The sequence below is a fragment of the Bos taurus genome, chromosome 9 (assembly GCF_002263795.3).
Source record: "Bos taurus isolate L1 Dominette 01449 registration number 42190680 breed Hereford chromosome 9, ARS-UCD2.0, whole genome shotgun sequence".
NCBI classification, from domain to species: Eukaryota; Metazoa; Chordata; class Mammalia; order Artiodactyla; family Bovidae; genus Bos; species Bos taurus.
The window spans coordinates 97,164,908-97,186,038 of record NC_037336.1 but is presented as its reverse complement, the minus strand read 5'-3'; the positions used below and the strand labels follow the sequence as shown (position 1 = coordinate 97,186,038).

The 21,131-nt window shown below is 45.7% G+C and overlaps 1 protein-coding gene across 8 annotated transcripts in view; it reads left to right on the top strand.

The window, feature by feature from the left end:
- Positions 1–21,131, top strand: part of PRKN (parkin RBR E3 ubiquitin protein ligase) — a 1,234,790-nt gene that overhangs the window by 1,006,556 nt on the left and 207,103 nt on the right. For all 8 annotated transcript variants that reach the window (XM_024996692.2, XM_024996689.2, XM_024996685.2 and 5 more), the window contains one exon: positions 9,196–9,257. In XM_024996692.2, coding sequence (XP_024852460.1) covers positions 9,196–9,257 — 62 coding nt within the window. The remainder of the gene's footprint in view (positions 1–9,195; positions 9,258–21,131) is intronic.

Sequence of the window (21,131 nt, the reverse complement as noted above, 5' to 3'; positions counted from 1 at the left end):
AAGCTGTGGTTTTTACTTTCTAATCCATACAAGATTAGAAGAGGTGATCATAACCCCATCATCAACTTCAAACCTCCCTGACTGAGACAGTCTCAGGCTTTTACTTGGGAAATCACCTGCTAATGTCAACAGATTGTTGAATTTCTTCTTATAGCAGAAACGACTTAGTGTCTAACCTTTATTTCTTGTCTTGTTTAACCACTTGGGTAATCCATCTTATCGTTAGATTTAGATAATTCAGTTTTCTAATAGTTGCCTTAAAGTTTACAACACATATGTTAACTAATCTAAGTCCACTTTGAGAGGTCAATAAAACAAGGAATGTGTTCTTAATTAAGATTAATAACCTTATAATAGAGTATCCAGGTCTCCCACATTGCAGGCAGATTCTTTACCAGCTGAGCCACAAGGGAAGCCCAAGAATACTGGAGTGGGTAACCTATCCCTTCTCCAGTGGATCTTCCAGACCCAGAAATCGAACCAGGGTCTCCTGAATTGCAGGCGGATTCTTTACCAGCTGAACTATCAGGGAAGCCCATTCTACTGAGAAGTTTTCTGTAATTCTTACACTTCTTTATCACTATTTTTTTCCTCTGACTTCTTTCACAATTCTCTGTCTTTGGTTTTCTGCCAAAATAAATATTTAATTATATTTAGGTGTGAATTGGGGATATTTATCCTGCTTGGGCTTCCCTTGTGGCTGGTAAAGAATCCGCCTGCAATGTGGGAGATCTGGGTTCGATTCCTGGGTTGGAAAGATCCCCTGGAGAAGGGAAAGGCTACCCACTCCAGTATTCTGGCCTGGAGAATTTCATGGACTGTGTAGTCCATGAGATTGCAAAGAGTTGGAGACGACTGAGCAACTTTCACTTTCACTTTGATAGTCTATGAGTTTCCTGCACCAGTGGTTTGGTATCTGTCCTTAATCTTGGAAAGTTCTCAGCCTGTATTACTTTGAATATTTCTTCTGCTCTGTTCTCTTTCCTTTCTTTCTAGTACTCAAATTCTGTGTATGTTATTTTTGTCCTACAGTTTTTGAATATTCTCTTCTTTTTTTCATTCTTTCTGATTTTAGCTTGGGTTTCAATCTTTCTTCAAGCTTACTTATTCTTTCTTGTCATGTCGTTTGTTGACAGCCCATCAAAGAAATTCTTCATTTCTGTTACACCTTTTCATTCCATGCATGTCCTTTTGACACCTTCTTAAGGGATTTTTTTTACTCCCCTGCTGGCTTAGACGGTAAAGCATCTGCCTACAATGCGAGAGACCTGGGTGGGGAAGATCTCCTGGAGAAGGAAATGGCAACCCACTCCAGTACTCTTGCCTGGAAAATCCCATGGACAGAGGACCCTGGTAGGCTACAGTCCATGGGATCACAAAGAGACACAACTGAGCAACTTCACTTTCTTTCTTTTAAGAGATTTTGCCTTTCTGCCTGCATTATTCATCTGTGTGTTGTCTGCTTCTTCCATTAGAGTCCTTAACGTCTTAATCATAGTTGCTTTCAACTCCCTGTTTGATAATTCCAACATCTATATCATAGCTGAGTCAGATTCTGACACTTGCTTTATCTCTTCAGAGTGTGTTTTTCTTCCTTTGGACATGACTAGTAATTACCTGCTGAAAGCTGGACGTGTTCTACACGTAACAGGAGCTGGTGTGGGCCTTTAATGTGAGGATATGTGTCGCTCTGACAAGCAGTTGGGCTTGTGTTTAAGTGTTTAATGTTTGCTGTAGCTGAAGATGCCAGACATTCGAGATTCCTCTAGTTTTCTTGATTTTTGTCTCCATTCCTGACTGTGAGCAAACCACTCCTTCTCAGAGAGAATCCATGTCTTAAAACTCTTTCAGCTACCACCACCATTGTGTTATTAAAGACTAGCTGGTATGGTGGTAAGGTTAATGTGTTGTGGGGGTGACAGCGATCTTCTGATCAAATCTCAGTCTTCCTGTGGGCCTGTTTCTTGGGTCTGTAGCCTCACAAGTGCTTCTCCAGTGGTACAGGGGTTTTTTTTTTTTCTTTTTTCCCTTGCCTCCTACTCCCTCCCCCTTAGGTAGCATTCTCAGTCTATATATTTGAAGCCCTGATTCCTGTCGACTGTTCTTTCCCTATTCAGTGAGACAGACTGGAGTTAGAGGAGTGCCCCCTCTCTCATAGCAGCAGAGTAAGGTGCTAGCAAAGTCCTTCCCTTGAAGGGCAGACTTTTGCTATGGAGAAAGCTCTGGACAGTCTTCACAATGCTTACTCTTCCCCTCCCTCTACCAGAGCCACAAGGGGATCCTCACCTTGAGGACCTGGTCAGTATTTTTCTTAAAGATAAATATCAGGAAGATCTGTAAGATTTCATGCCTCTGGAGTTTCTGAATTTCACACTAGTCTGCTGCTGCTGCTGCTAAGTCGCTTCAGTCGTGTCTGACTCTGTGCGACCCCATAGACAGCAGCTCATCAGGCTCCTCTGTACCTGGGATTCTCCAGGCAAGAACACTGGAGTGGGTTGCCATTTCCTTTTCCAATGCATGAAAGTGGAAAGTGAAAGTGAAGTCGTTCAGTCTTGTCCAACTCTTAGCGACCCCATGGACTGCAGCCTACCAGACTCCTCTGTCCATGGGATTTTCCAGGCAAGAGTACTGGAGTGGGGTGCCATTGCCTTCTCCTCATACTAGTCTACACCCCATTTATATAATAGAAAATTCATCAAAAGCACTTCCCAGGTGGCACTAGTGGTAAAGAATATGCCTGCCAATGTAGGTAGATGAAAGAGGTGCAGATTTGATCCCTGGGTGGGGAAGATCCCCTGGAGGAGGACACGACAACCCACTCCAGTATTCTTGCCTGGAGAACCCATGGACAGAGAAGGCTGGTGCGCTAAAGGCCATAGGGTCGCACAGAATTGAACACAACTGAAGCGACTTAGCACACACAGTATGCGTTGAAATTGTTGTCTCAACATTCCTACTGGTTTATTGTTCTAGCAGCTTCTACTCCAGGTAAGCAGATTGGATTGTGACTTCTGGACTTGCCAGATATCAGGGAGGTTCTTTGACCTGTAACATCGTTCTCTGATGGAGCCAAGAAAATGCATTGACTTTCAGTTTGCCCAGATTTTTCTTATTATAAGAATGGGAGTCATAACTTTCAAGCCCTTTACATGTTTGAACTGAAAACAAACAAAAAAAAGAAGTCTTGACCTTTATATCTTAAAACAATAAATTGTGTAGCAATTATTTCAATTACTTTCCTTTTAAATAGATAAAAATATTTAAAGAATTAGCAACAACAAGCAATAGATATGGATATGCCATTAATATCATCAGCAATAGATTCACTTTCTAATTCCTTAGGTCATTTCCTCCTGCTTTCACATGCATTCAAAACTAGAAGTAGAAGCTGTGATTATTCCTGATAAAGGAATTGGCATTTAGAGTAACCGAGTGATCCAAGAGCATATAGCTAGTTAGCTGTTGCAGAACCAGAGCTTCAGCCTAGGCCATGATGACAAGAATTTATTTTAAAAGGCATGAAGCCCCCGTTTTGATATTTCCCTTCTATAGTCCGTACCTCCAACCGCTATATTTTCAAATGATGGCAATGGCTGTAGGCTATTCTTTTGAGAAAATTGGATGGAAGGAGAAGGAAAGAAAGAGGGTGGTAACTGTATGCTCAAGGCTGGATCTTTGCTGAATTTTTAAAGGGGGAAGATTTGAATAACACATGTGGTTTGAAGTGAACAAGCTTCAGAGCAGTAGAGTTTGAGGAGACTGAGTGAATGATGAGTTAAACCATAAGGAGCTGAAGGGGACAAGTTAGGATGGATGACAAATGACGCTCGATTTGAGGAGGAGGAACCAGAGGGGGAGGAGGCAGAGGAGTTGTAACTTGGAGAGGATGGCAGCTCACTCCAGTATTCTTGCCTGGAAAATCCCGTGGACAGAGGAGCCTGGCGGGCTACGGTCCATGGGGTCGCAAAGAGTCGGACGTGACTTAGCAACTGAACAGCAACATGAAGTTCAGGGATGGTGGCACTAGTGGTAAGGAACCCGCCTGCCAACGCAGGAGACGTAGAGACGCGGGTTCAGTCCCTGGGTTGGGAAGATCCCCTGGAGGAGGGCATGGCAACCCACTCCAGTATTCTTGCCTGGAGAATCCCATGGACAGAGGAGCCTGACGGGCTGTAGTGTCCATGACTTGTCCAAGCCTTGACTCTTGGTCATGACTCTTGACTCATGGGGTCGCACAGAGTCGGACACGACTGAGGCGACTTAGCGTGCATGCTTGCTGGTGGCCACAGGGCGGGTTCTCTGTCAGCCAAGTCAGAAGTAGAGGACAGAGTACAAGATGTTCATGGAGATGTGCCTCTGAGAAAGGAGGAGCAGAGACCCAGATCGGGCCGAGTGAAGTTGAACTGCCACGTGAGCAGAGACTTGGGAGCCAGTGTCGACTGACAGCAGCTCGTGTTGGGACAAAGTAGTTGGGCAGGTCCATCTCCCTCTCACCCAGACAGCAGATTCGGGGGTCCTGGGGAAGATGTGACCTCAGGCGGGGCGGCTCTGTGCAGCCGAGGAAGACTGGGGACAGGGCACAGCATCTCTCATGTCCTCCTGCGGCGTGGCCACTAGCCTTCGTTGCAGGGGCCCGGGTCCCACATCTCCACGTTCAGCACCGGAGCTTTACATTTCTGGACCTGTATCAGGGGAGGCCCTATTCTGAGAATGACGTTTTAAAGGTTAATTGAGAAGGATGGTGATGCTTTGGAAGAATCCCCAAGGGAGATGGGGGTGGTGGGCTGGCCAAAGCCAAGTCATAGGAACAAGCTGCACCGAGGGCTTGACGGCGAGTCAGCCCTGAACCACGGCAGCACCACTCTCAACAAGAATGCAGCTTCAGGCAGACGGTGTGAATCTCCGTTGGACGTATTCTAGCCCCTTTTTGCTACACCAGCTGTGATTGGCAGAACTAGAACAGGAGAAGGAAAAAGAGATGGTAGTGTTTACCCAGAACTGGGTATAGTGAGTGAGTGAAAGTCGCTCAGTCGTGTCTGACTCTTAGCGACCCCATGGACCATACAGTCCATGGAATTCTCCAGGCCGGAATACTGGAGTGGGTAGCCTTTCCCTTCTCCAGGGGATCTTCCCAACCCAAGGATAGAACCCAGGTCTCCTGCATTGCAGACGGATTCTTTACCAGCTGAGCCACAAGGCAAGCCCAGAACTGGATATAGGATATTGGCAAAGAAGGTACAGTAAAAGTACAAAGGAGTCATGACAGCCAAGCATCACTGACATCTTCCCATGTGGGGTCCAGGCTGGGGACAGAGGTTAGAGGTTAGATAAAGTCCACTTAACTGATGAGCAAAGCACACAGAGGGCTGGAGGTCAGAGCCGAGGCCTCCATGGTGAAAAGAGAGGAGGGGTGGATAGGAGCCCCTCCTAAGTGTCACTGAGCTGGGTGGGCAGTGACCGCTTGGATGACTCATTCATGGGGCAGGTGCTATTGAGCAGTTCATCCAGCCGGGCAGTGGTTTAGACACAGCTGATAGAGCGGCGACGAAAAAGCAACGGTCCTGCACTTGTCGCCTTTCCCTTTCAGCAGCAGGGGACAGAAAATAAAATGCTGTATCAGAAAAGTAGTTTAGAAGGTGATGAGAGCCATGGAGCAAATGCAGCAGTAACGGCGGATTGGGGGGATGAAGATAGGCTGCAGTTTCACCCGGGGTGATCCTGAAAAGCCTCACTGAGAATGCGGCATTTGAGCAAGGATTGAAGGAGTCGGGGACCACTCCACGCAGATAGCAGGGTCAAGAGCTTTCTGGACAGAGGGGGGGGCAAATCCAGAGCCCTGCAGTCAGCAGCCTGTCTGGGGTGGTCAGAACTGAGAGCAGGCTGGCGGGACCCCTGGCGGAAGAGGGATAAGGAGCTACACAGCGGGCCAGGCAGCCAAGCACCCTACATAGGCCACTGACACCCTTGGCCTTGACTCTTGGTGAGATGGAAAACCTGTGGCGGATGCCATGATAGCTGATGTACGTATTTTAACGGAAGCCTCTTAGCTGTTATCTCAAGAAGAGACTGAATGATGGAGACATGAAGGCAGCTGACGGCTGCACCCTCTTAAGACATAATGTGGTCCAAGTAGAGAGCGGGGGCTTCCAAAGGCGACGCCCTGTCGTGTGTGTGGACCCTGCATGAAGCGCTTGGAAGAATTCCGATTGCGCCGTGGACGCCTGTCCTCGCGTCTTCCTCTGCTGTCCCTGCCCCTGCACCCTTTCTCCCTGCACCGCTGCTTTCCCCGTGCAGCTTTCGCGTTTCTCGTTTGAAGCCGCGCGGTCACACTGGCTCTGCATCGGTCCATCTCCCGCACTGACGTTCCTGTGACGTGCACGGTGACAGGTGCCCTTCCGTGGTCTTAAACACCTTGACCCCTTGCAACTCTCCTCTTCTCACTTGAAGCCCTGTCTGTCCTTGTTTATCATATTTTGTTGCATCGACCAGGTGTTTCAGGTAATTAGCGAGTCGTCTGTTCAAGATGTTTACATTTGAGCTATCACTGACATCAATCCTTTTAGTTACATCTGCGGAGAAAGTTAGAATACAAATTCTGAAGGTAGGTTCATTTTAAATTCTGTTTCTTATTTTACCTGCCATTAAAATAAGTCAAATCAGTTTTTCTCAAGTCGGAGGGATGCAAAGGACCACTTGTAAAGGAAAAAAGAATCCTCTAAAACTTCGAAGCCTGAATGAAACCATTTTTAATGATGTTTCTTAACTATGTCCGAGTATAATTTAGGTAGAAACTTTTTACGCTATACAGCTAGAAGACCCAACTGAAAATGTATAAATTAAATATAAATGAAAGCACAAAACCAAAAGTATTCAAATTAACTCTGAATGTCATATGGAAGGTGCTGTCGTCTTACCCCACTAAGCCGGTCCTTAGCGTGCACACGGGGCCCCGAGTGCCTGCAACCCCGTGCCTGGCAAACTTCAATTCTGTCACCCCTCCTCCCGGCGACGGGCTGGGTGACCCCTCCCCTCGTAAACTTAGCACCAAACCACACGGCCCTCGCTTGTTGGGAATTTGTCCTGAGAATTCTTTCCACCTCTGTTCTCTCCTCATGACTTTCACAAAACAAAAAATATGACCCCTTGTTCCCAAGAACTGACAGGAGGCTGAATTTCTTCAACGGTTTTTGGTTGAATGGCAGCCAACCAAATAACCCAGAATAGACTTTTACTAATTGCTTAGATCAGAATAGCAACTCTGAAATGACCAACTTCTAAAAGGGAACTCGGGCCATAAGCCTTCACGGCCTCCAGTGGGAGAAACACACCTCAAGGGTTTCTTCCGGCGTCAGGGTCTAGCTTTCCTTCCTTGTAGGTAGGATGTGCCTATGACAGTTGATTGACTAGATTTTCCACCAAAATATCCACCTTGGGGTTTCCATTCATTTTTTTTGCCTACTTTCAGGTGATGACATCACCTGTTTATATATTTTGTTCATTTTTTTTAATGTATTGCCTTAGTGAACATTTACGAACCACTTTCTCAAGAGTACAAAATACAATAACATCAAAGACAAATATATATTGAATATAGTAACAAAGACTAAATCTCTGTTCCAGCATTTCATGTGACCACAGTTTCAGAATTGGAACTAACTCAAGTCAAATTCATCTCTAAAATATTCTGCATAAATAGTTATTTAGCCTCTGTCTGAAAGCCTCCAGTTACTGGCTGGTAAGGAAATAAATTCCATTTTAAATTAGAAATGTATTCATAGTGAACCCAAGCATACCTGCTGTCGTTTAACCTATTTGCTCTAGTCTTGCCTTCTAGAATAGCACACACATCTAGCCCTTCTCGCAGAGGATAACTCCTTCAGCCCCTGCAGACAGCGCCTCCCTGGCCACCCACACTCCCCAGGCCGGCGTCCCTTGGTGCCTCCCACCGTCTCATGTCATGATTCCCAGAGACAGCTCAGCCTCAGCTGTCGCTTAGGTGCATTTTCACAGAACCCATTTTCCTTAATAGAAAAGCCAACATAGCACATCATCCATAGATCTGATCCCAAAGAAACAGGTTTCTATATCAATTCTGTTTCCAGAGTTTATGTTATTAATGATGGCAAATTAATACTGTGGAATAATTCTATTTAAAAGACAGGGATAGGATACATTTTTAAACAGGAACTGGCGTGCCCTGGCATAGGTGGAGAGACAGATAGACACATACACTCACACACATATGTGCACATGTATGGATATGCTTCATTTGGGCTTCCCAGCTGGTGCGGTGGTAAAGCGTTCACCTGCCAACGCAGGAGATGCAGCAGACACAGGTTCAATCCCTGGATCAGGAAGATGCCCTGGAGGAGGAAATGGCAACCCACTCCAGTATCCTTGCCTAGAAAATTCCGAAGACAGAGGAGCCTGGTGGGCTACAGTACGTTGGGTCACAAAGAGTCAGACATGACTGAGCGACTGATCACACAACACACATGATTTATTTACTTATTTCTTTTACAAGAGAAATAACTCTTCTTTCTCTTTTATAAGAGAAAGAAGAGAAACTCTGAATCAAGCTTGAGTAGGTTCTCACTGAGCGGAACTAGAAGGTGGTGGGCACAAGACTCCATAATAGACCCTTTCCAAACTGAAATGCAGCATCGTCAGGATCTTGACAAAGCCTCCTGGAAGAACCAGGTGCAGTTCTAAACTCTAGCCCCATCCCATGAAGACAGGGCGTCCGGCTGCCCCATCTTCATCCTTCACCCTCCGTGTGCAGAAGCCGCGCCTGGAGGTGGTAAATGAGTGAAATGAACCAACACCTGCCAACTCACCCTGTCTGCCCCACGAAACCCTGGCTCTGTATTAGTGATAAGTGATGTGCTGGCAGAAATGGCATGGTGTCCTCGGGCCCCACAACGTCCAGATCACAATCGGGAGGGGAGAAAAAGCTGGTCAGGGTCACGTGTAACTCCTTCCTACAGAGTCACAGTGAGAGGCTGGCAGCAGCCGGAGCACCCTGGATGGAGGGGTGTTGTCTGGTCGTTTTAGACCATGTTTTACAGGTAAGTGAGCATCTGTGTCCTTCCCAACAGCGATACTGGTCACCGGCAGTCGTGACGGCAGTGAGAACATATTACCGCACTGAGTGGGAATAACTCATCGGTGATTAATTCTTCTTCTTCCCAACAGCTGGCTGTCCCAACTCCTTGATTAAAGAGCTCCATCACTTCAGGATTCTTGGAGAAGAGCAGGTGAGTCGGCCTCTCACAGGCTGCCCCGAGCGTCATGGAAGACAGACAGTAATGAGAACACGCACTCTCCTGGGAGGCGGGGGGTGTCTCCTGACCGCTCCCCCTCCCCACGCCTGAAATGGGGAAGGGAGCCACACAGGCGCTGTGTGTGGGAACCCACTTTCCCTCTCTTATCCATCAGACCCGACAGGTTATTAATGGGTACATCTGCTACCTGCCAGAGCATTTCATCTCAGGACGCGGCAGTGAGCAGGTATGGCGTAGTGGCCGATAAGCAAACAAATAAGTGCCTAGAGGAATTATGCCTGAGGGGGTTGATCGGCACAGACAGGCCGGGTTGATGTCTGTGCGGGGATGTGCAAGCTCTTTTCGCCAGAATTTTCTATTTCGCGTGCTATCTATACTTCTCTGCCTCTGCGTTCTCAATGGATGCGGACATGTGACTGATATAAATGGCTGGCCCATTTAAAGCTGATTATTTAAATGCTGTGTTGTGCTCAGTGAGATATGTCAGATTCTAAATAGATGTGCTCATAATTCAGAGTGCTACATATTAACCTATGCATACGTACACACACACACATTTTTGACCACTTAGCAATAAATCTCTTAATCCTCATATGGAATTACAGGCTCCATATTTTTATGTTAAATCTGATGTCAAGTTATCCTTGAATACTTATGCCCAGACTTCCCTGGCAGTCTGGTGGTTAAGACTCCACCCTTCCAATGCAGGGACACAGGTTCAGTCCCTGACCAGAGAACTAAGATCCCACATGCCGCACAGTGCGGCCAAAAACTAAAGTCAAATTTTAAAAAAATAAATACTTAAGCCATATAATTTATGGGCTTCCCAGGTGGCTCAGTGGTAAAGAATCCTCCTGCTGATCAGGAGCCATGGGTCCCCTCCCTGGGTTGGGAAGATCCCCTGGAGAAGGAAATGGCTACCCACTCCAGTATTCTTGCCTGGAGAATCCCATGGGCGGAGGAGCCTGGCAGGCTACAGTCCACGGGGTCGCAGAAAAGTTGGACACGACTCAGCAGCTAAACAACAACAAATGTCATGTAGTTTCAGCATGGTGGTTGACCTATTTTATACTCTCTTATTGATTTTTACTCCCAAAGGCAGTCTTTGCCCACTCTGATCAGAGAACATGTAGTTAAAGGTGTAGTAGCTCAGTTTTTTTTCAACAGGTTTTTGGTTTGTGAGTTTTTGTTTGGTGTGTGTTTGTCAGAAAGTGGAACTTTCCATCTCCAACATGAGATTTCAAAAAGGGGATTAACTCGGGGAGGAAGAAAAGCCAGAATCATTTCCAGCTCCTTGAATTAGCAGGTTACAATATGCCTCGTTCATGTTTTCAGACTGTAAATTTCCAGAATAACAAACAGGGATGTTTATTCAAATAGAAACCAAATCAAAGATATTGCAGTTCCAAAAGCTGATAACAGACCCCAAACATACCTACTTATGAAAACACCATTCCCTCACAGCTATTTTCCTGTGACAGCCGTGAGTTGTTACCCTGAGATTTCTGCTCAGATAATAGAAGCTTCTCTTCTAACTTGTACCAATATTTGCAGATTGTTTCCATATTTGTTTTAGAGTCATTGGGTGATTAGTAGGGAAAGAAGCCAACTATAATCATCTCCTTAGATCTACATAAAATTCAAGCCATTTTGCATTTTCCCAGGCATTTAATCAAGCCATAATCAAAGTCACTATTTCTCTGATCAGTTGTGCTAATGGCCACATACTGCATCACAGCAATACTGATCTTTATCTCCTAAAAAAACCACAAGTCCTTCCTTCCTTCTTTCCTTTCATTCGACGGATACTTAAAAAGCACATACTCATATGCTGTATATGATTCTTACAGGGCTAGAGAAGTGAAAAAGAGAGTCCTCTCAGGCTTACCTTCTAGTTGGGGAAAGCTATCATGTTATATACACACAAATGTGTTCAGTATATAATATGTTAACAGAGCCGCCACGTCTCTGTGGCACAGTTAGCACGTTCAGCTACTCACTGAAAGGTTGGTGGTTCAAACTCACCCAGGGGCATCACCTTTTGGTTGGGCTTCCCCAGTGGCTCAGATGGTGAAGAACCTGCCTGCAATGCAGGAGACCCAGGTTCAATCCCTGGGTCAGAACGATCCCCTGGAGAAGGAAATGCCTACCCACTCCAGTATTCTTGCCTGGAGAATCCCATGGACAGAGGAGCCTGGTGAGCTACAGTCCATGGGGCTGCAAAGAATCAGATAAGACTGAGCAACTAACACTTTCATATAATATGTTAGACAGTTTTCATTGCCATGGAGGAAAAATAAAACCAAAAAGAAGGACAATGCATGTGGGGGGAGCTGAGATTTTACACAAGGTGGTCAAGAAAAGTCTCGCTGAGGCAGGTGCTATGCACACGAGGACCTGAAAGGTATGAAGGAAAGCGTCATGGTGAGGCCTGGGAACAGATCCCTGGTAGAGAGTAAAGCGAGCACAGGAGTTCTGAAGCGACCATATCTAAGACTTGTTTTATGTAAAAAGTGTTTTAACGTATGAAATACAAGGTGTGGTCAGAATAAAGTGGGAAGAAATCCAGGAACATGTAAACTGGGAGCCAAAGGAACACAGTTTGTCTGGGACGAAGCCTGATTATCCATGCCGTGCGCTTATCAGGCGGGACAAGGATGGGAAGTGAGCCCTGGAATTTGGAACTTGGAGGTCATGGTGACCTTGACCAGTGGACTGGTGAGGGTGAAAGTCTGCCTGGATTGGGTTCAATGGAAAAGGGAGAAGAATGGGAAAGAGGGAATATAGATACTTTTTTTTTTTTTAAGGAGTTTAGCTATAAATGAAAACAAAGAAATGAGGTAACTGGAGATAGGGAATGTGGCATCAAAATTTTTCTCTTTTTTATAGGCAACAAAATACCATGTTTATGTGCTGATGGGAATGACTGCAGGGCAGAGGAAAGGGGAGCATGTCAGGAGCAACACTCTTGATTTCACAGCTCGCAGAGTGTAGGTTTGGCCAGAGACAAAAGTGGGGACGGCTGGACCTGGTGGCAGGGGGGGAGGCCGGAGACACAGAAAGGATTTTGCTGAGTGTTTCACAGGAAACAGGCATCACTTGAGAGTTAAGTGAGGGAAGAGTTTTACAGAGAGTGGAAAGGACGATGAAAGTGTCATTTAGGAGGGTAGGGAGTGAATAAGGGAAGAAAAAGAATTAATTTGGAGTGAGATCCATCAACAGGGGGGTTTCCTGTCACGCTGATCGATGTGGGCACAGACGTAGAAAAGGCAGAGGGTCAGGTCTAACCAGCCACCCCAATGAAACAAAAGCAGGAGAGAGAACGGAGAGCAGGGCAGACATTTGGGTGTGAGTGTACTAGCTGGGCCTGGGATTTCAGCTTGGTGAGGAGAGAAGGGGGAAGAAAAAGGGGTGGGGAAATGTGACAGGGTCCGCCGGCTACAGGTCCCAGTGGGTTCAAGGACCCTTTGGATTCGGGGTTTTGTGGAGGTGGTGTGGAGATTGGCAGTGACAAGGTCGGGAGGCAGAGGCCCCAAAGAGGGCCGAGTTAAGGGAGCGGACAAGATGACTGGAGAAGTTGAGGGCACGGGCTTGGAAAGGATGGCCCATGTGGACCCTGGGACCCTCCAGAATTATCATCAGGACAGACTTGGAGGGAGTGCTGGTGAGTCAAGAACTGGGGCTTCTAGAAATGGGTCAGGGAGGGAAGAGAGATGGAGGGAGCCGGGGGTATCTGACTGTAAAAGAGAAACAACAGAGCCTGATGGTTTGAAATCACAACTGCAGGGTTTCAGAAGGAGAAAGGAAAGCTGTTGTGTTTGGGGATGTTGAAAATCCATGAGGTGAGGCACAAGGGAGCAGTGGTGAAAACTTGAAGGGCAGAAGGGGGAGTAAAGCGGAAGGAAGGGCAAGTCGCGTCCTGGGGCAGAAGCCGAGGTCAGTTGGGGAAGGACGTGAGAGGAACATTGAGGGGCAGAAGGGGAGTAAAGCGGAAGGAAGGGCAAGTCGCGTGTGTGGGGTCAGGGGTCAGACGGGAGAACCAACCAGGGAGCCAGGAATCTTTTCGGTGACTGATATAAGCAGGTCACTGCAGCCAGGGATATTTCTATCCTTATGACACATGGACAAGATCTAGTGGCCTCAGGGCAGACGGTGGCATGAGGTCTGCTGAGCAGCGGAGAGTTCTAGCAACACCACAACCCCTGCCTGTCGGGGTGGACAGCCTCACCCAGGAGCTGCTGAAACCGTCAGCCTCTCTCTGGATGCTTGAGGCAACTTACATAGTACAGGACGAAATGAAATTTTTACATCGGCGTTTTACAAGTTCCCTTGGACAGTTCATTTTAGTCTCTAACTTGGCTTTTCAGTTTGTAGAAAAAGGAAGAGTAATGTTCAGTCATCTCTTAGAATTTTTGTAAATAAATAAGATGGCGAAGTAAGTTGCAGATATTAAGTGCTACACTAAAATATTTCTGATTTAAGTACTATTTACAGTCCATCAATAGACCGAACTAGCAGCATCGAGATAGACACTAAAATCAGCATAACAAGGAACTACAGTCAATATCCTATTAAAAAGAAAGCATAATGGAAAAGAAAAAAACTAAAAAATAATCAGTGTAATGTTCACTTAAAAGTTGATAAAACTGAGTTGATAAAACCTGTACAGATACTAGTTAATTACTGAGTTCATTACCGGAAGGTAGAGATGCTCACCAGCTATCTGATTGCTTTGTATGTGGTTCCTTTTTAATTTCATTCAATAAGCACTGGATTTTTGAGATCTGAATTAAAAATAAATCATTAAACACTGTAAATCATTACCTTCTTAAAGTAAAAGTGCAATCAAAACCCCTTGGAATTTAAAACAATGCATGTACTTTAGCTTCTTGGTCGTGTCCCTGATGTGTGTTTACAATTTACATTCGTAAAGCCCCTTTCAGCCCCCGACCCTCACCCACCAAGTCCAAGCTACTTAGCAAAGATATTACACTGTACATAAGTAGAGTGACTCCAAAGTTCCAGGTGGGCCCTAAAGAAAACAGATTGTGAAAAAGTGAAAGTGTTAGTCATTCAGTCGTGTCTGACTCTTTGCGACCCCATGGACAGTAGTCCGCCAGGCTCCTCTGTCCATGGGATTCTCCAGGCAAGAATACTGGAGTGGGTGGCCATTTCCTTCTTCAGGGGATCTTCCCAACCCAGGGATTGAACTCGAGTCTCCTGCATTGCAGGCAGATTCTTCACCGTCTCAGCCACCAGGGAAGCCCAAAGGAAACAGATGTGATATCTATAAGTTCAGAGGGTTTGGAGAGTCTTCAGAAGCACTCCCTTTCAAACATACTTCCATTCTTACCAGCTACCTCCTCTTTGAGTTTAATCACCAGAATCTTAAGGAAATTACCTTCACCTATTCAACAAATATTTTTAATATTTTTGTTTACTATTATTGTGCTTGTTGCTCAATATGCAACTCAATATGTTGCTCAATATGCTTGTTGCTCAACTATGCAATCGCTCAGTCATGTCCAACTCTTGCAACCCCATAGATTATTCTGCTAGTGTCGTATAAAATGATAAACAAGGAAGTCACAGGCACAAATCATGATAAAAGCTAAGATGTAACCTACTTTAGAAAAGGAGTCAGAACCTCTGAAATATGAAAGTTGAGAGGACACCCATGGACTGAGCTAGGATCACTGGGCTGGGGAGAAGAGCCTTCGAAGCAAAGGAAAGCACATGTTCAGTGGCCCCAGAGGAGCTGGAGGGCCTGCTTTCTTCAAGCCACTAAATAAAGTCAATGTGACTGGAAAATAATGAGCAAGAGGGACAGTGATGAAAGATAAAAACTATCCAAACCATGTGAGCCATGGTTAAGAGTCTGGATTTTATTCTAAACTCAATGGGGAATCCTTGAAAGTTTAAGCAGGGGATAGAAAGCTCAGTTGTGTCCAACTCTTTGTGACCCCATGGACTATAGCCTGCCAGGCTCCTCTGTCCATGGGATTTTCCAGGCAAGAATACTGGAGTGGGTTGCCATTTCCTTCTCCAGAGGATCTTCCCAACCCAGGGATTGAACCCGGTTCTCCCGCGTTGTAGGCAGACACTTTACCGTCTGAGCCACCAGGGAAGGATATATCCAATGGGGGATGGATATGGATGTCCAGGGGATGGACATATCCAAATCACGGGCTAAGAAAGTCAGTCTTGTTGCAATATGGACACGGTCCAGATGAGGACTGGCAGAAGAAACAGAAAGAAGTGAATACTGAGAGGTAGAATTAACGGTCACAATGATTGAGTAGCTGTGAGTCAGGGAGATGAAGGAATCCTACAGTAATATTCACTGAGATGGGTTTGATGGCAGTAGGTAAGGATAAGCATGGGATCAGGGTTCAGTTCAGAACATGTTAGTATGTTTGATGTGCCTGAAGCATTGAGAAGGAGTTAAGTCGAGATTTGGATGTGTGCACTGGGGCTCAGAGAAGGAGGTCGGGGTCAGAGACTGGTAAATTTGGAATAGTTAGCATGTAGGTGGCATTTTACATCCATGACAGTTGCCAAAAGGAAGTAAGAGGGGAGGGACCACGGTTGAACCCTAAGGAGCACCAATGTTTGTAAACTTGGTAAAAGAGTAGCAGTCAGCAAGGGAGACCATACAGGAGCCTCAAGTAAAGTAGAAGAAAATACAGAGCTGTGCCATGTTGATGGAGCCAAGAAAGGAAGTGTTCCCCAAAGGCAGATTTATGTTCATGCTAACGAGAAGCTGAGTGAGAGGAAGTCAGTCTGCTGTCCTTTGCACATGGCAACACGGAGAGTCCACCAAAGGGAATCAACTTCTTGTAGAATTTTTGTTATGAAAAGGAAAAAAATAACTGCAGAATAGCAGGAGGGTTCTTTAAAGACTGAAGAGGCTAGAGCTTGTTTTATGCTCATTGAAATGATCCAGCAGAGATGGATTACTTGGTAATTCAAGAGTTAGATGAGCTAGCTGAAGAAAGGAAGTACTTTAGAAGATGCTAAGTGTTTGGATACATGGCACAGAGAGAGGAATTGACCCTTAAAGGGGAAAAAGCCACTTTATTTGTTGTAAGAAGACAGAAAGCCACAGGTGAGTGGGGTGGGAAGGGGAAGGCGTGTTTGCTGTTATAGTGGAAGAGGGGGCGGGGAGAAGTTGGTGTTTGATGGCTCCAGGAAAAGAGACACATTCTTCACTTCTGTATCTTCTCCACATAGAGTGTTTGACACATAGAAGATGCTTAGTAAATATCTGCCCAGTAAATGAATACCTCATTCATAACTTCTGTCTTCTTAGTGAAATACGAAGTAAATTGTCAAGGAGGAAATGGGCGAGTGGGGTGGGGGATATGAGCAGTTTGGGAAGAAACAAGAGAAACCATGCTACTAGAGAATCATAACACAGTCACAAGGGAGTTAAAAATGCTCATTTGACATTTGTGATAAGTGATTTAAGAGCCCACAAAAGAGTGGCCCGGGAGAAACTGTCAGGGCAGCTCATGAGAAGTCTCAGTGATGCTGAAGAATTTAAGCAGTGTCCATACTTCAGTAAGAATATCAGGAAAGGAAAGATAGGAGATGATGGTTGGAAAGAGACACGTTTGGAATTTAGGTTTCAGAGGTGGTGCAAGTTCTCAGGATGGCAAGGCCCAGAAAGGGATTGGAACGGTAGAAGAATTTTCTTTGAAAGGTTCCCAGAAATGAGAAGGTATAAAGGAACTGAAAGAACAGGTTGATGGATGGATGGTTCGATCCCCAGAAAGAGGACAAGAATAAGGGCGGAGGTGAAAATCATGAGCTAGGAGCTAAAGTCTCCCAAGAATGAGGGACTTCTCCACCTATGACCGCCGCAGGCAGCGGCAGTGGGGAGAAGGTGAGGACGTGTAGTCAGGCGGCATAACTCTCAAAGGAGCAGCGGGGTGCGGTTTTGCAAGCGAGGAGAGTCCAACAGTTTAGGAACCTCGCTGAAGAACCAGGAGACAACCAGCTCCACCTCTGGCTTTCAGCTGTGTACACCTGGAACAAAAAGCAGCCTTCATTTCAGAGGCTTGCAAGGAGATGGACCAGTTTCCGTTAAATCAGGAAGGAGAGGGAAATGTTTGAAAAGGCTGATTATCTGGGGGAGCTTCTTCATTGTGGAGCAGGAATCCCAGGGGCACAGAGAGAGGATGTAGGAGGGAGGGGAGGCTCATAGTGGAGACTACCGAGACCTTTATGGCAATGAGAACAGTGGGGGATGCCTAAGTCTCAGAAGTCAAGTATGATGTGAGGCATGATGGAAGGCATAATGATGATCTTTGGAGGGAAGGGGGTGCACAGCCAGACCTGGCTCTCATTATCTTACCTGGCTGTTGTTATCTCAAGTGCGTCTCTTGGGCACTAAAGCAGCTTACTTAGCCTTCACTCCAAAAAAACTTGCTTGGCATCATAGACTTGTTGACACCAAGGAAAGATGAGTGTAATGCCATCTAACACAATCCAGAAAATCATGTTTTAAATTATGTGGGTCATGGAAGTTGTAATCAGTTCATTAAACGTGCAGTGGAAACCAACCCATTGCATTGCCTCAAACCAAAGGCTTACACAAAACTTCCAGATAATGAAATGTCACTCCTCCCCTCCTCCTGGCCTCAGATTCACCTTGAAACCAACGTAGTTGCCTCCAGACTAGAGAAGGGGAGAGATGTGAAAATCCTGTTTTAGAGAAAAGCAAAGCCCAGGAAGAGACAGGCAGGGCAGAGGGTGCAGTGGTGAGTACCACACCCTCTTGGGGAAGTTCCATTGCCCTGAGCGTGAGGCTCTCATGTTTGGAGACTAACAGCACTGTTCAAAAGCATTTCTCAGGGGCTGTAGTAAAGGGTAAAATAATTTGTGCCCACAGACAGCCTTGCCCTCTGATGAGTGCACCATCAGAAGGTGTGCTTAGCAGATCTGTTTGCAGAACAGAAGCTTCCAGAAGTCTGTGAAGTCACACCCTCAGTGGAAACTCCTGCAATGATCAAAGCCTCACCCTTCGTGTGGGGCACTACATGGCCCACGGCTTGGACAAACAAGCCGATAGTTTTGACCTCCTTTCCAGAAGATTCCATGACTACTAGAAGTTGAGTTACTTTTTGGCATCATGTTATCTGAAACATATGAAAAAGGAAAAAAAATATTAAAAAAAAAAAACCTTGTAAATTGCAATCCAGGATGCAGTCTGTTTCTCTAATTATATTTCAGGTGTTCTTTGATCTGTTTTCTCCTTACATTTACTTTCAGCCATCCTAATGATGTTTTTTTTTTCTAAGCAATGAACAAGGTCTAGCCCTTTCTCTAGCCAATTTACTACATCAGTCGATGACAGATGTCCAGGGATGAAAAGAACATTATTAGCAATAAAACTGAGAATACAAACAGCAATGTGACAGGCACCCCCAGAGCGGCTGTCACCAACTCCCCAGGGCTAACTACCTGCAAATGAAGGAAAATAAGATTAAGATTACTGAGAATTGAAGAAGCGTTTGTTTTTTTTTTTTTAATTCTAATACATATACAAAATAGGGCATTCTCTACATAGCATGTGGAAATGGATTAATCATAAATTCATGTTCCTCTATAAAGTTATTTTAGATTTTTTTTATCCAAAGAGGAAGCATATACCCTGCTTTTTTGTGAGTCTCTAAATGATGAAGGAATAGCGAGCTGAATTTTTTTTTAATAAAAGAGAAAAAAGGAAGGAAAATGGAGGCAGCTTGGTATCAGGAAAGGGAGGCCTTCAAGAGCCAGAGCCCCGAGTTCTGATGAGGGTGTGGGTTTCCTGCCGGGTGAACTTCAGCGAGGGATTGAATGTCTTCATGACCCGGTGGTCTCACCTGTCACTTCCCAGGACAGACAGAGTGTGAACTGAGTAGGCAGTGTCGGTACAGTCCTTGGCATTTGGGTGTGCAAAGAGAGGCATTCTAGCAGAAAAATTTAGGCCTGTGTTAGTTGTTCAGTCATGTCCGACTCTTTGCAACCCCATGGGCTGTAGCTCAACCAGACTCCTCTGTCCATGGGATTTTCCAGGCAAGAACACTGGAGTGGGTTGCCATTTCCTCCCCTAGGGGATCTTCCCGACCCAGGGATCGAACCTGTGTTTCCAGTGTCTCCTACCTTGGCAGGAGGATTTTTCAACACTGAGCCACCTGGGAAGCCCACAGTCCTTGGCACAGGGTGGTAATTCAGAGAATGGTATCTCTAGTGGGGATTTCTCACCTCCAGGGGGGCTAGGAGACAGGGCCATGGAGGGATTTCCCAGGTTCTTGTGGCCAGGACTTCACAGAGGCCAGAATTCAGCAGGGGAAAAGCTGGACAGTCCCTGTAGAGATTGCTTTTATAGCTGTACCTGAGTGCCCCCAAAAGGCCACTCTGGGAAATTCCACGGCTGAACAAAAACAGCCACCTCTCCTGCTCAGATCTGAAAGACTGCGGCGCCTCCTGGACGGCTGACAAGCTCTGACTCATTTTAACAGAACGTTCGCCAGTTTCCCCAGATTCTACTTTTACCTAGTATCCCTGTGCTTTTAATTTCTCTCACAAGATTAGCTTCCCTCTTGCTGTCTTTTCTGAAGAAAGCATGGGAACTACACCTCGTAAGGAGCGTCTGTGCCCTCCTCCAGAGGACAGGCCTTCTGAGGGGCTGTCCAGTGGTGGGGAGGGTTTGAACCCCCCACGACGTGACCCTCAGGTGACCACCCGCACGTAGCATGGAGCCAGTGGCCGGCAAGAAACGGGAGCTAACTGGCCCATGTGGGACTTGAAACTGGGGCCCTGGCTTCATTACAGAACATTCTCCTACCCAACCCAGCTCTTCCTGCAGCACACCACCAAAGCTCCTCCTCTATTTGATTGTCCTCTCCCCTGACTCATTATTTAGATTCTTAAAATACGAGTTTGCTGAAACTCCTATGCATTTTATACTTTAATACTTTAAAATGAGTATTTCCTGTTCTTAAGAGAACCCTTGAGCATACACATAAAGACTGAATAATTGACTTCCCAAATATATAAAATATAAACCATATGGATGAGTTGCGATATTACCTAGATAGGTCATCTAACAGGATGTATTGTGACTATAGTCTGATGCAATGTAGGAAGAACTTCTTTTTTTTCCTTAGGTATAGAATAGTATAATGAGTATCTGGTGGCTCAGACAGTAAAGAATCTGCCTTTTGATGCAGGAGACACAGGCTCAATCCCTGGGTCGGGAAGATCCCCTAGAGCAGGAAATGGCAAGCCGCTCCAGTATTCTTGTCTGGAGAAATCCATGGACAGAGGAGCCTGGTGGGCTATAGTCCATGGGGTCACAAAGAGTTGGACACCACTGAAGAGCTAACACTTTCACTTTCACAGGGAATAGTATACTTTGTTAAAATTAAAATTTTCTTAATGTTTGCAAATGTTATTCTGTCAGGTTGAAATTATGTTAGGTATCTGTAGATTATCCACTTTATGAAAGTTTATCTAGAGATTTTCAAACTTGTTTAATAGCCTAAACAGCATAAGTTGACCAGTAAGTGTTAATATATATGTGTACACAAGCACACACAAAGACCCTCGCTGTGATTCCAAAGGCAGACAATGCAGAAGGGATTTTTAGAGAATTTGCTACTTTTGAGCTCACCCGAGAATGGACTCCTTCTCTGTGCAGAACTAGTTCATGTTACAAATTAATCCCATTCATCCAAGTTGCTGCTGCTACGGCTAAGTCGCTTCAGTCGTGTCCGACTCTGTGCGACCCCATAGACGGCAGCCTACTAGGCTCCTCTGTCCCTGGGATTCTCCAGGCAAGAACACTGGAGTGGGTTG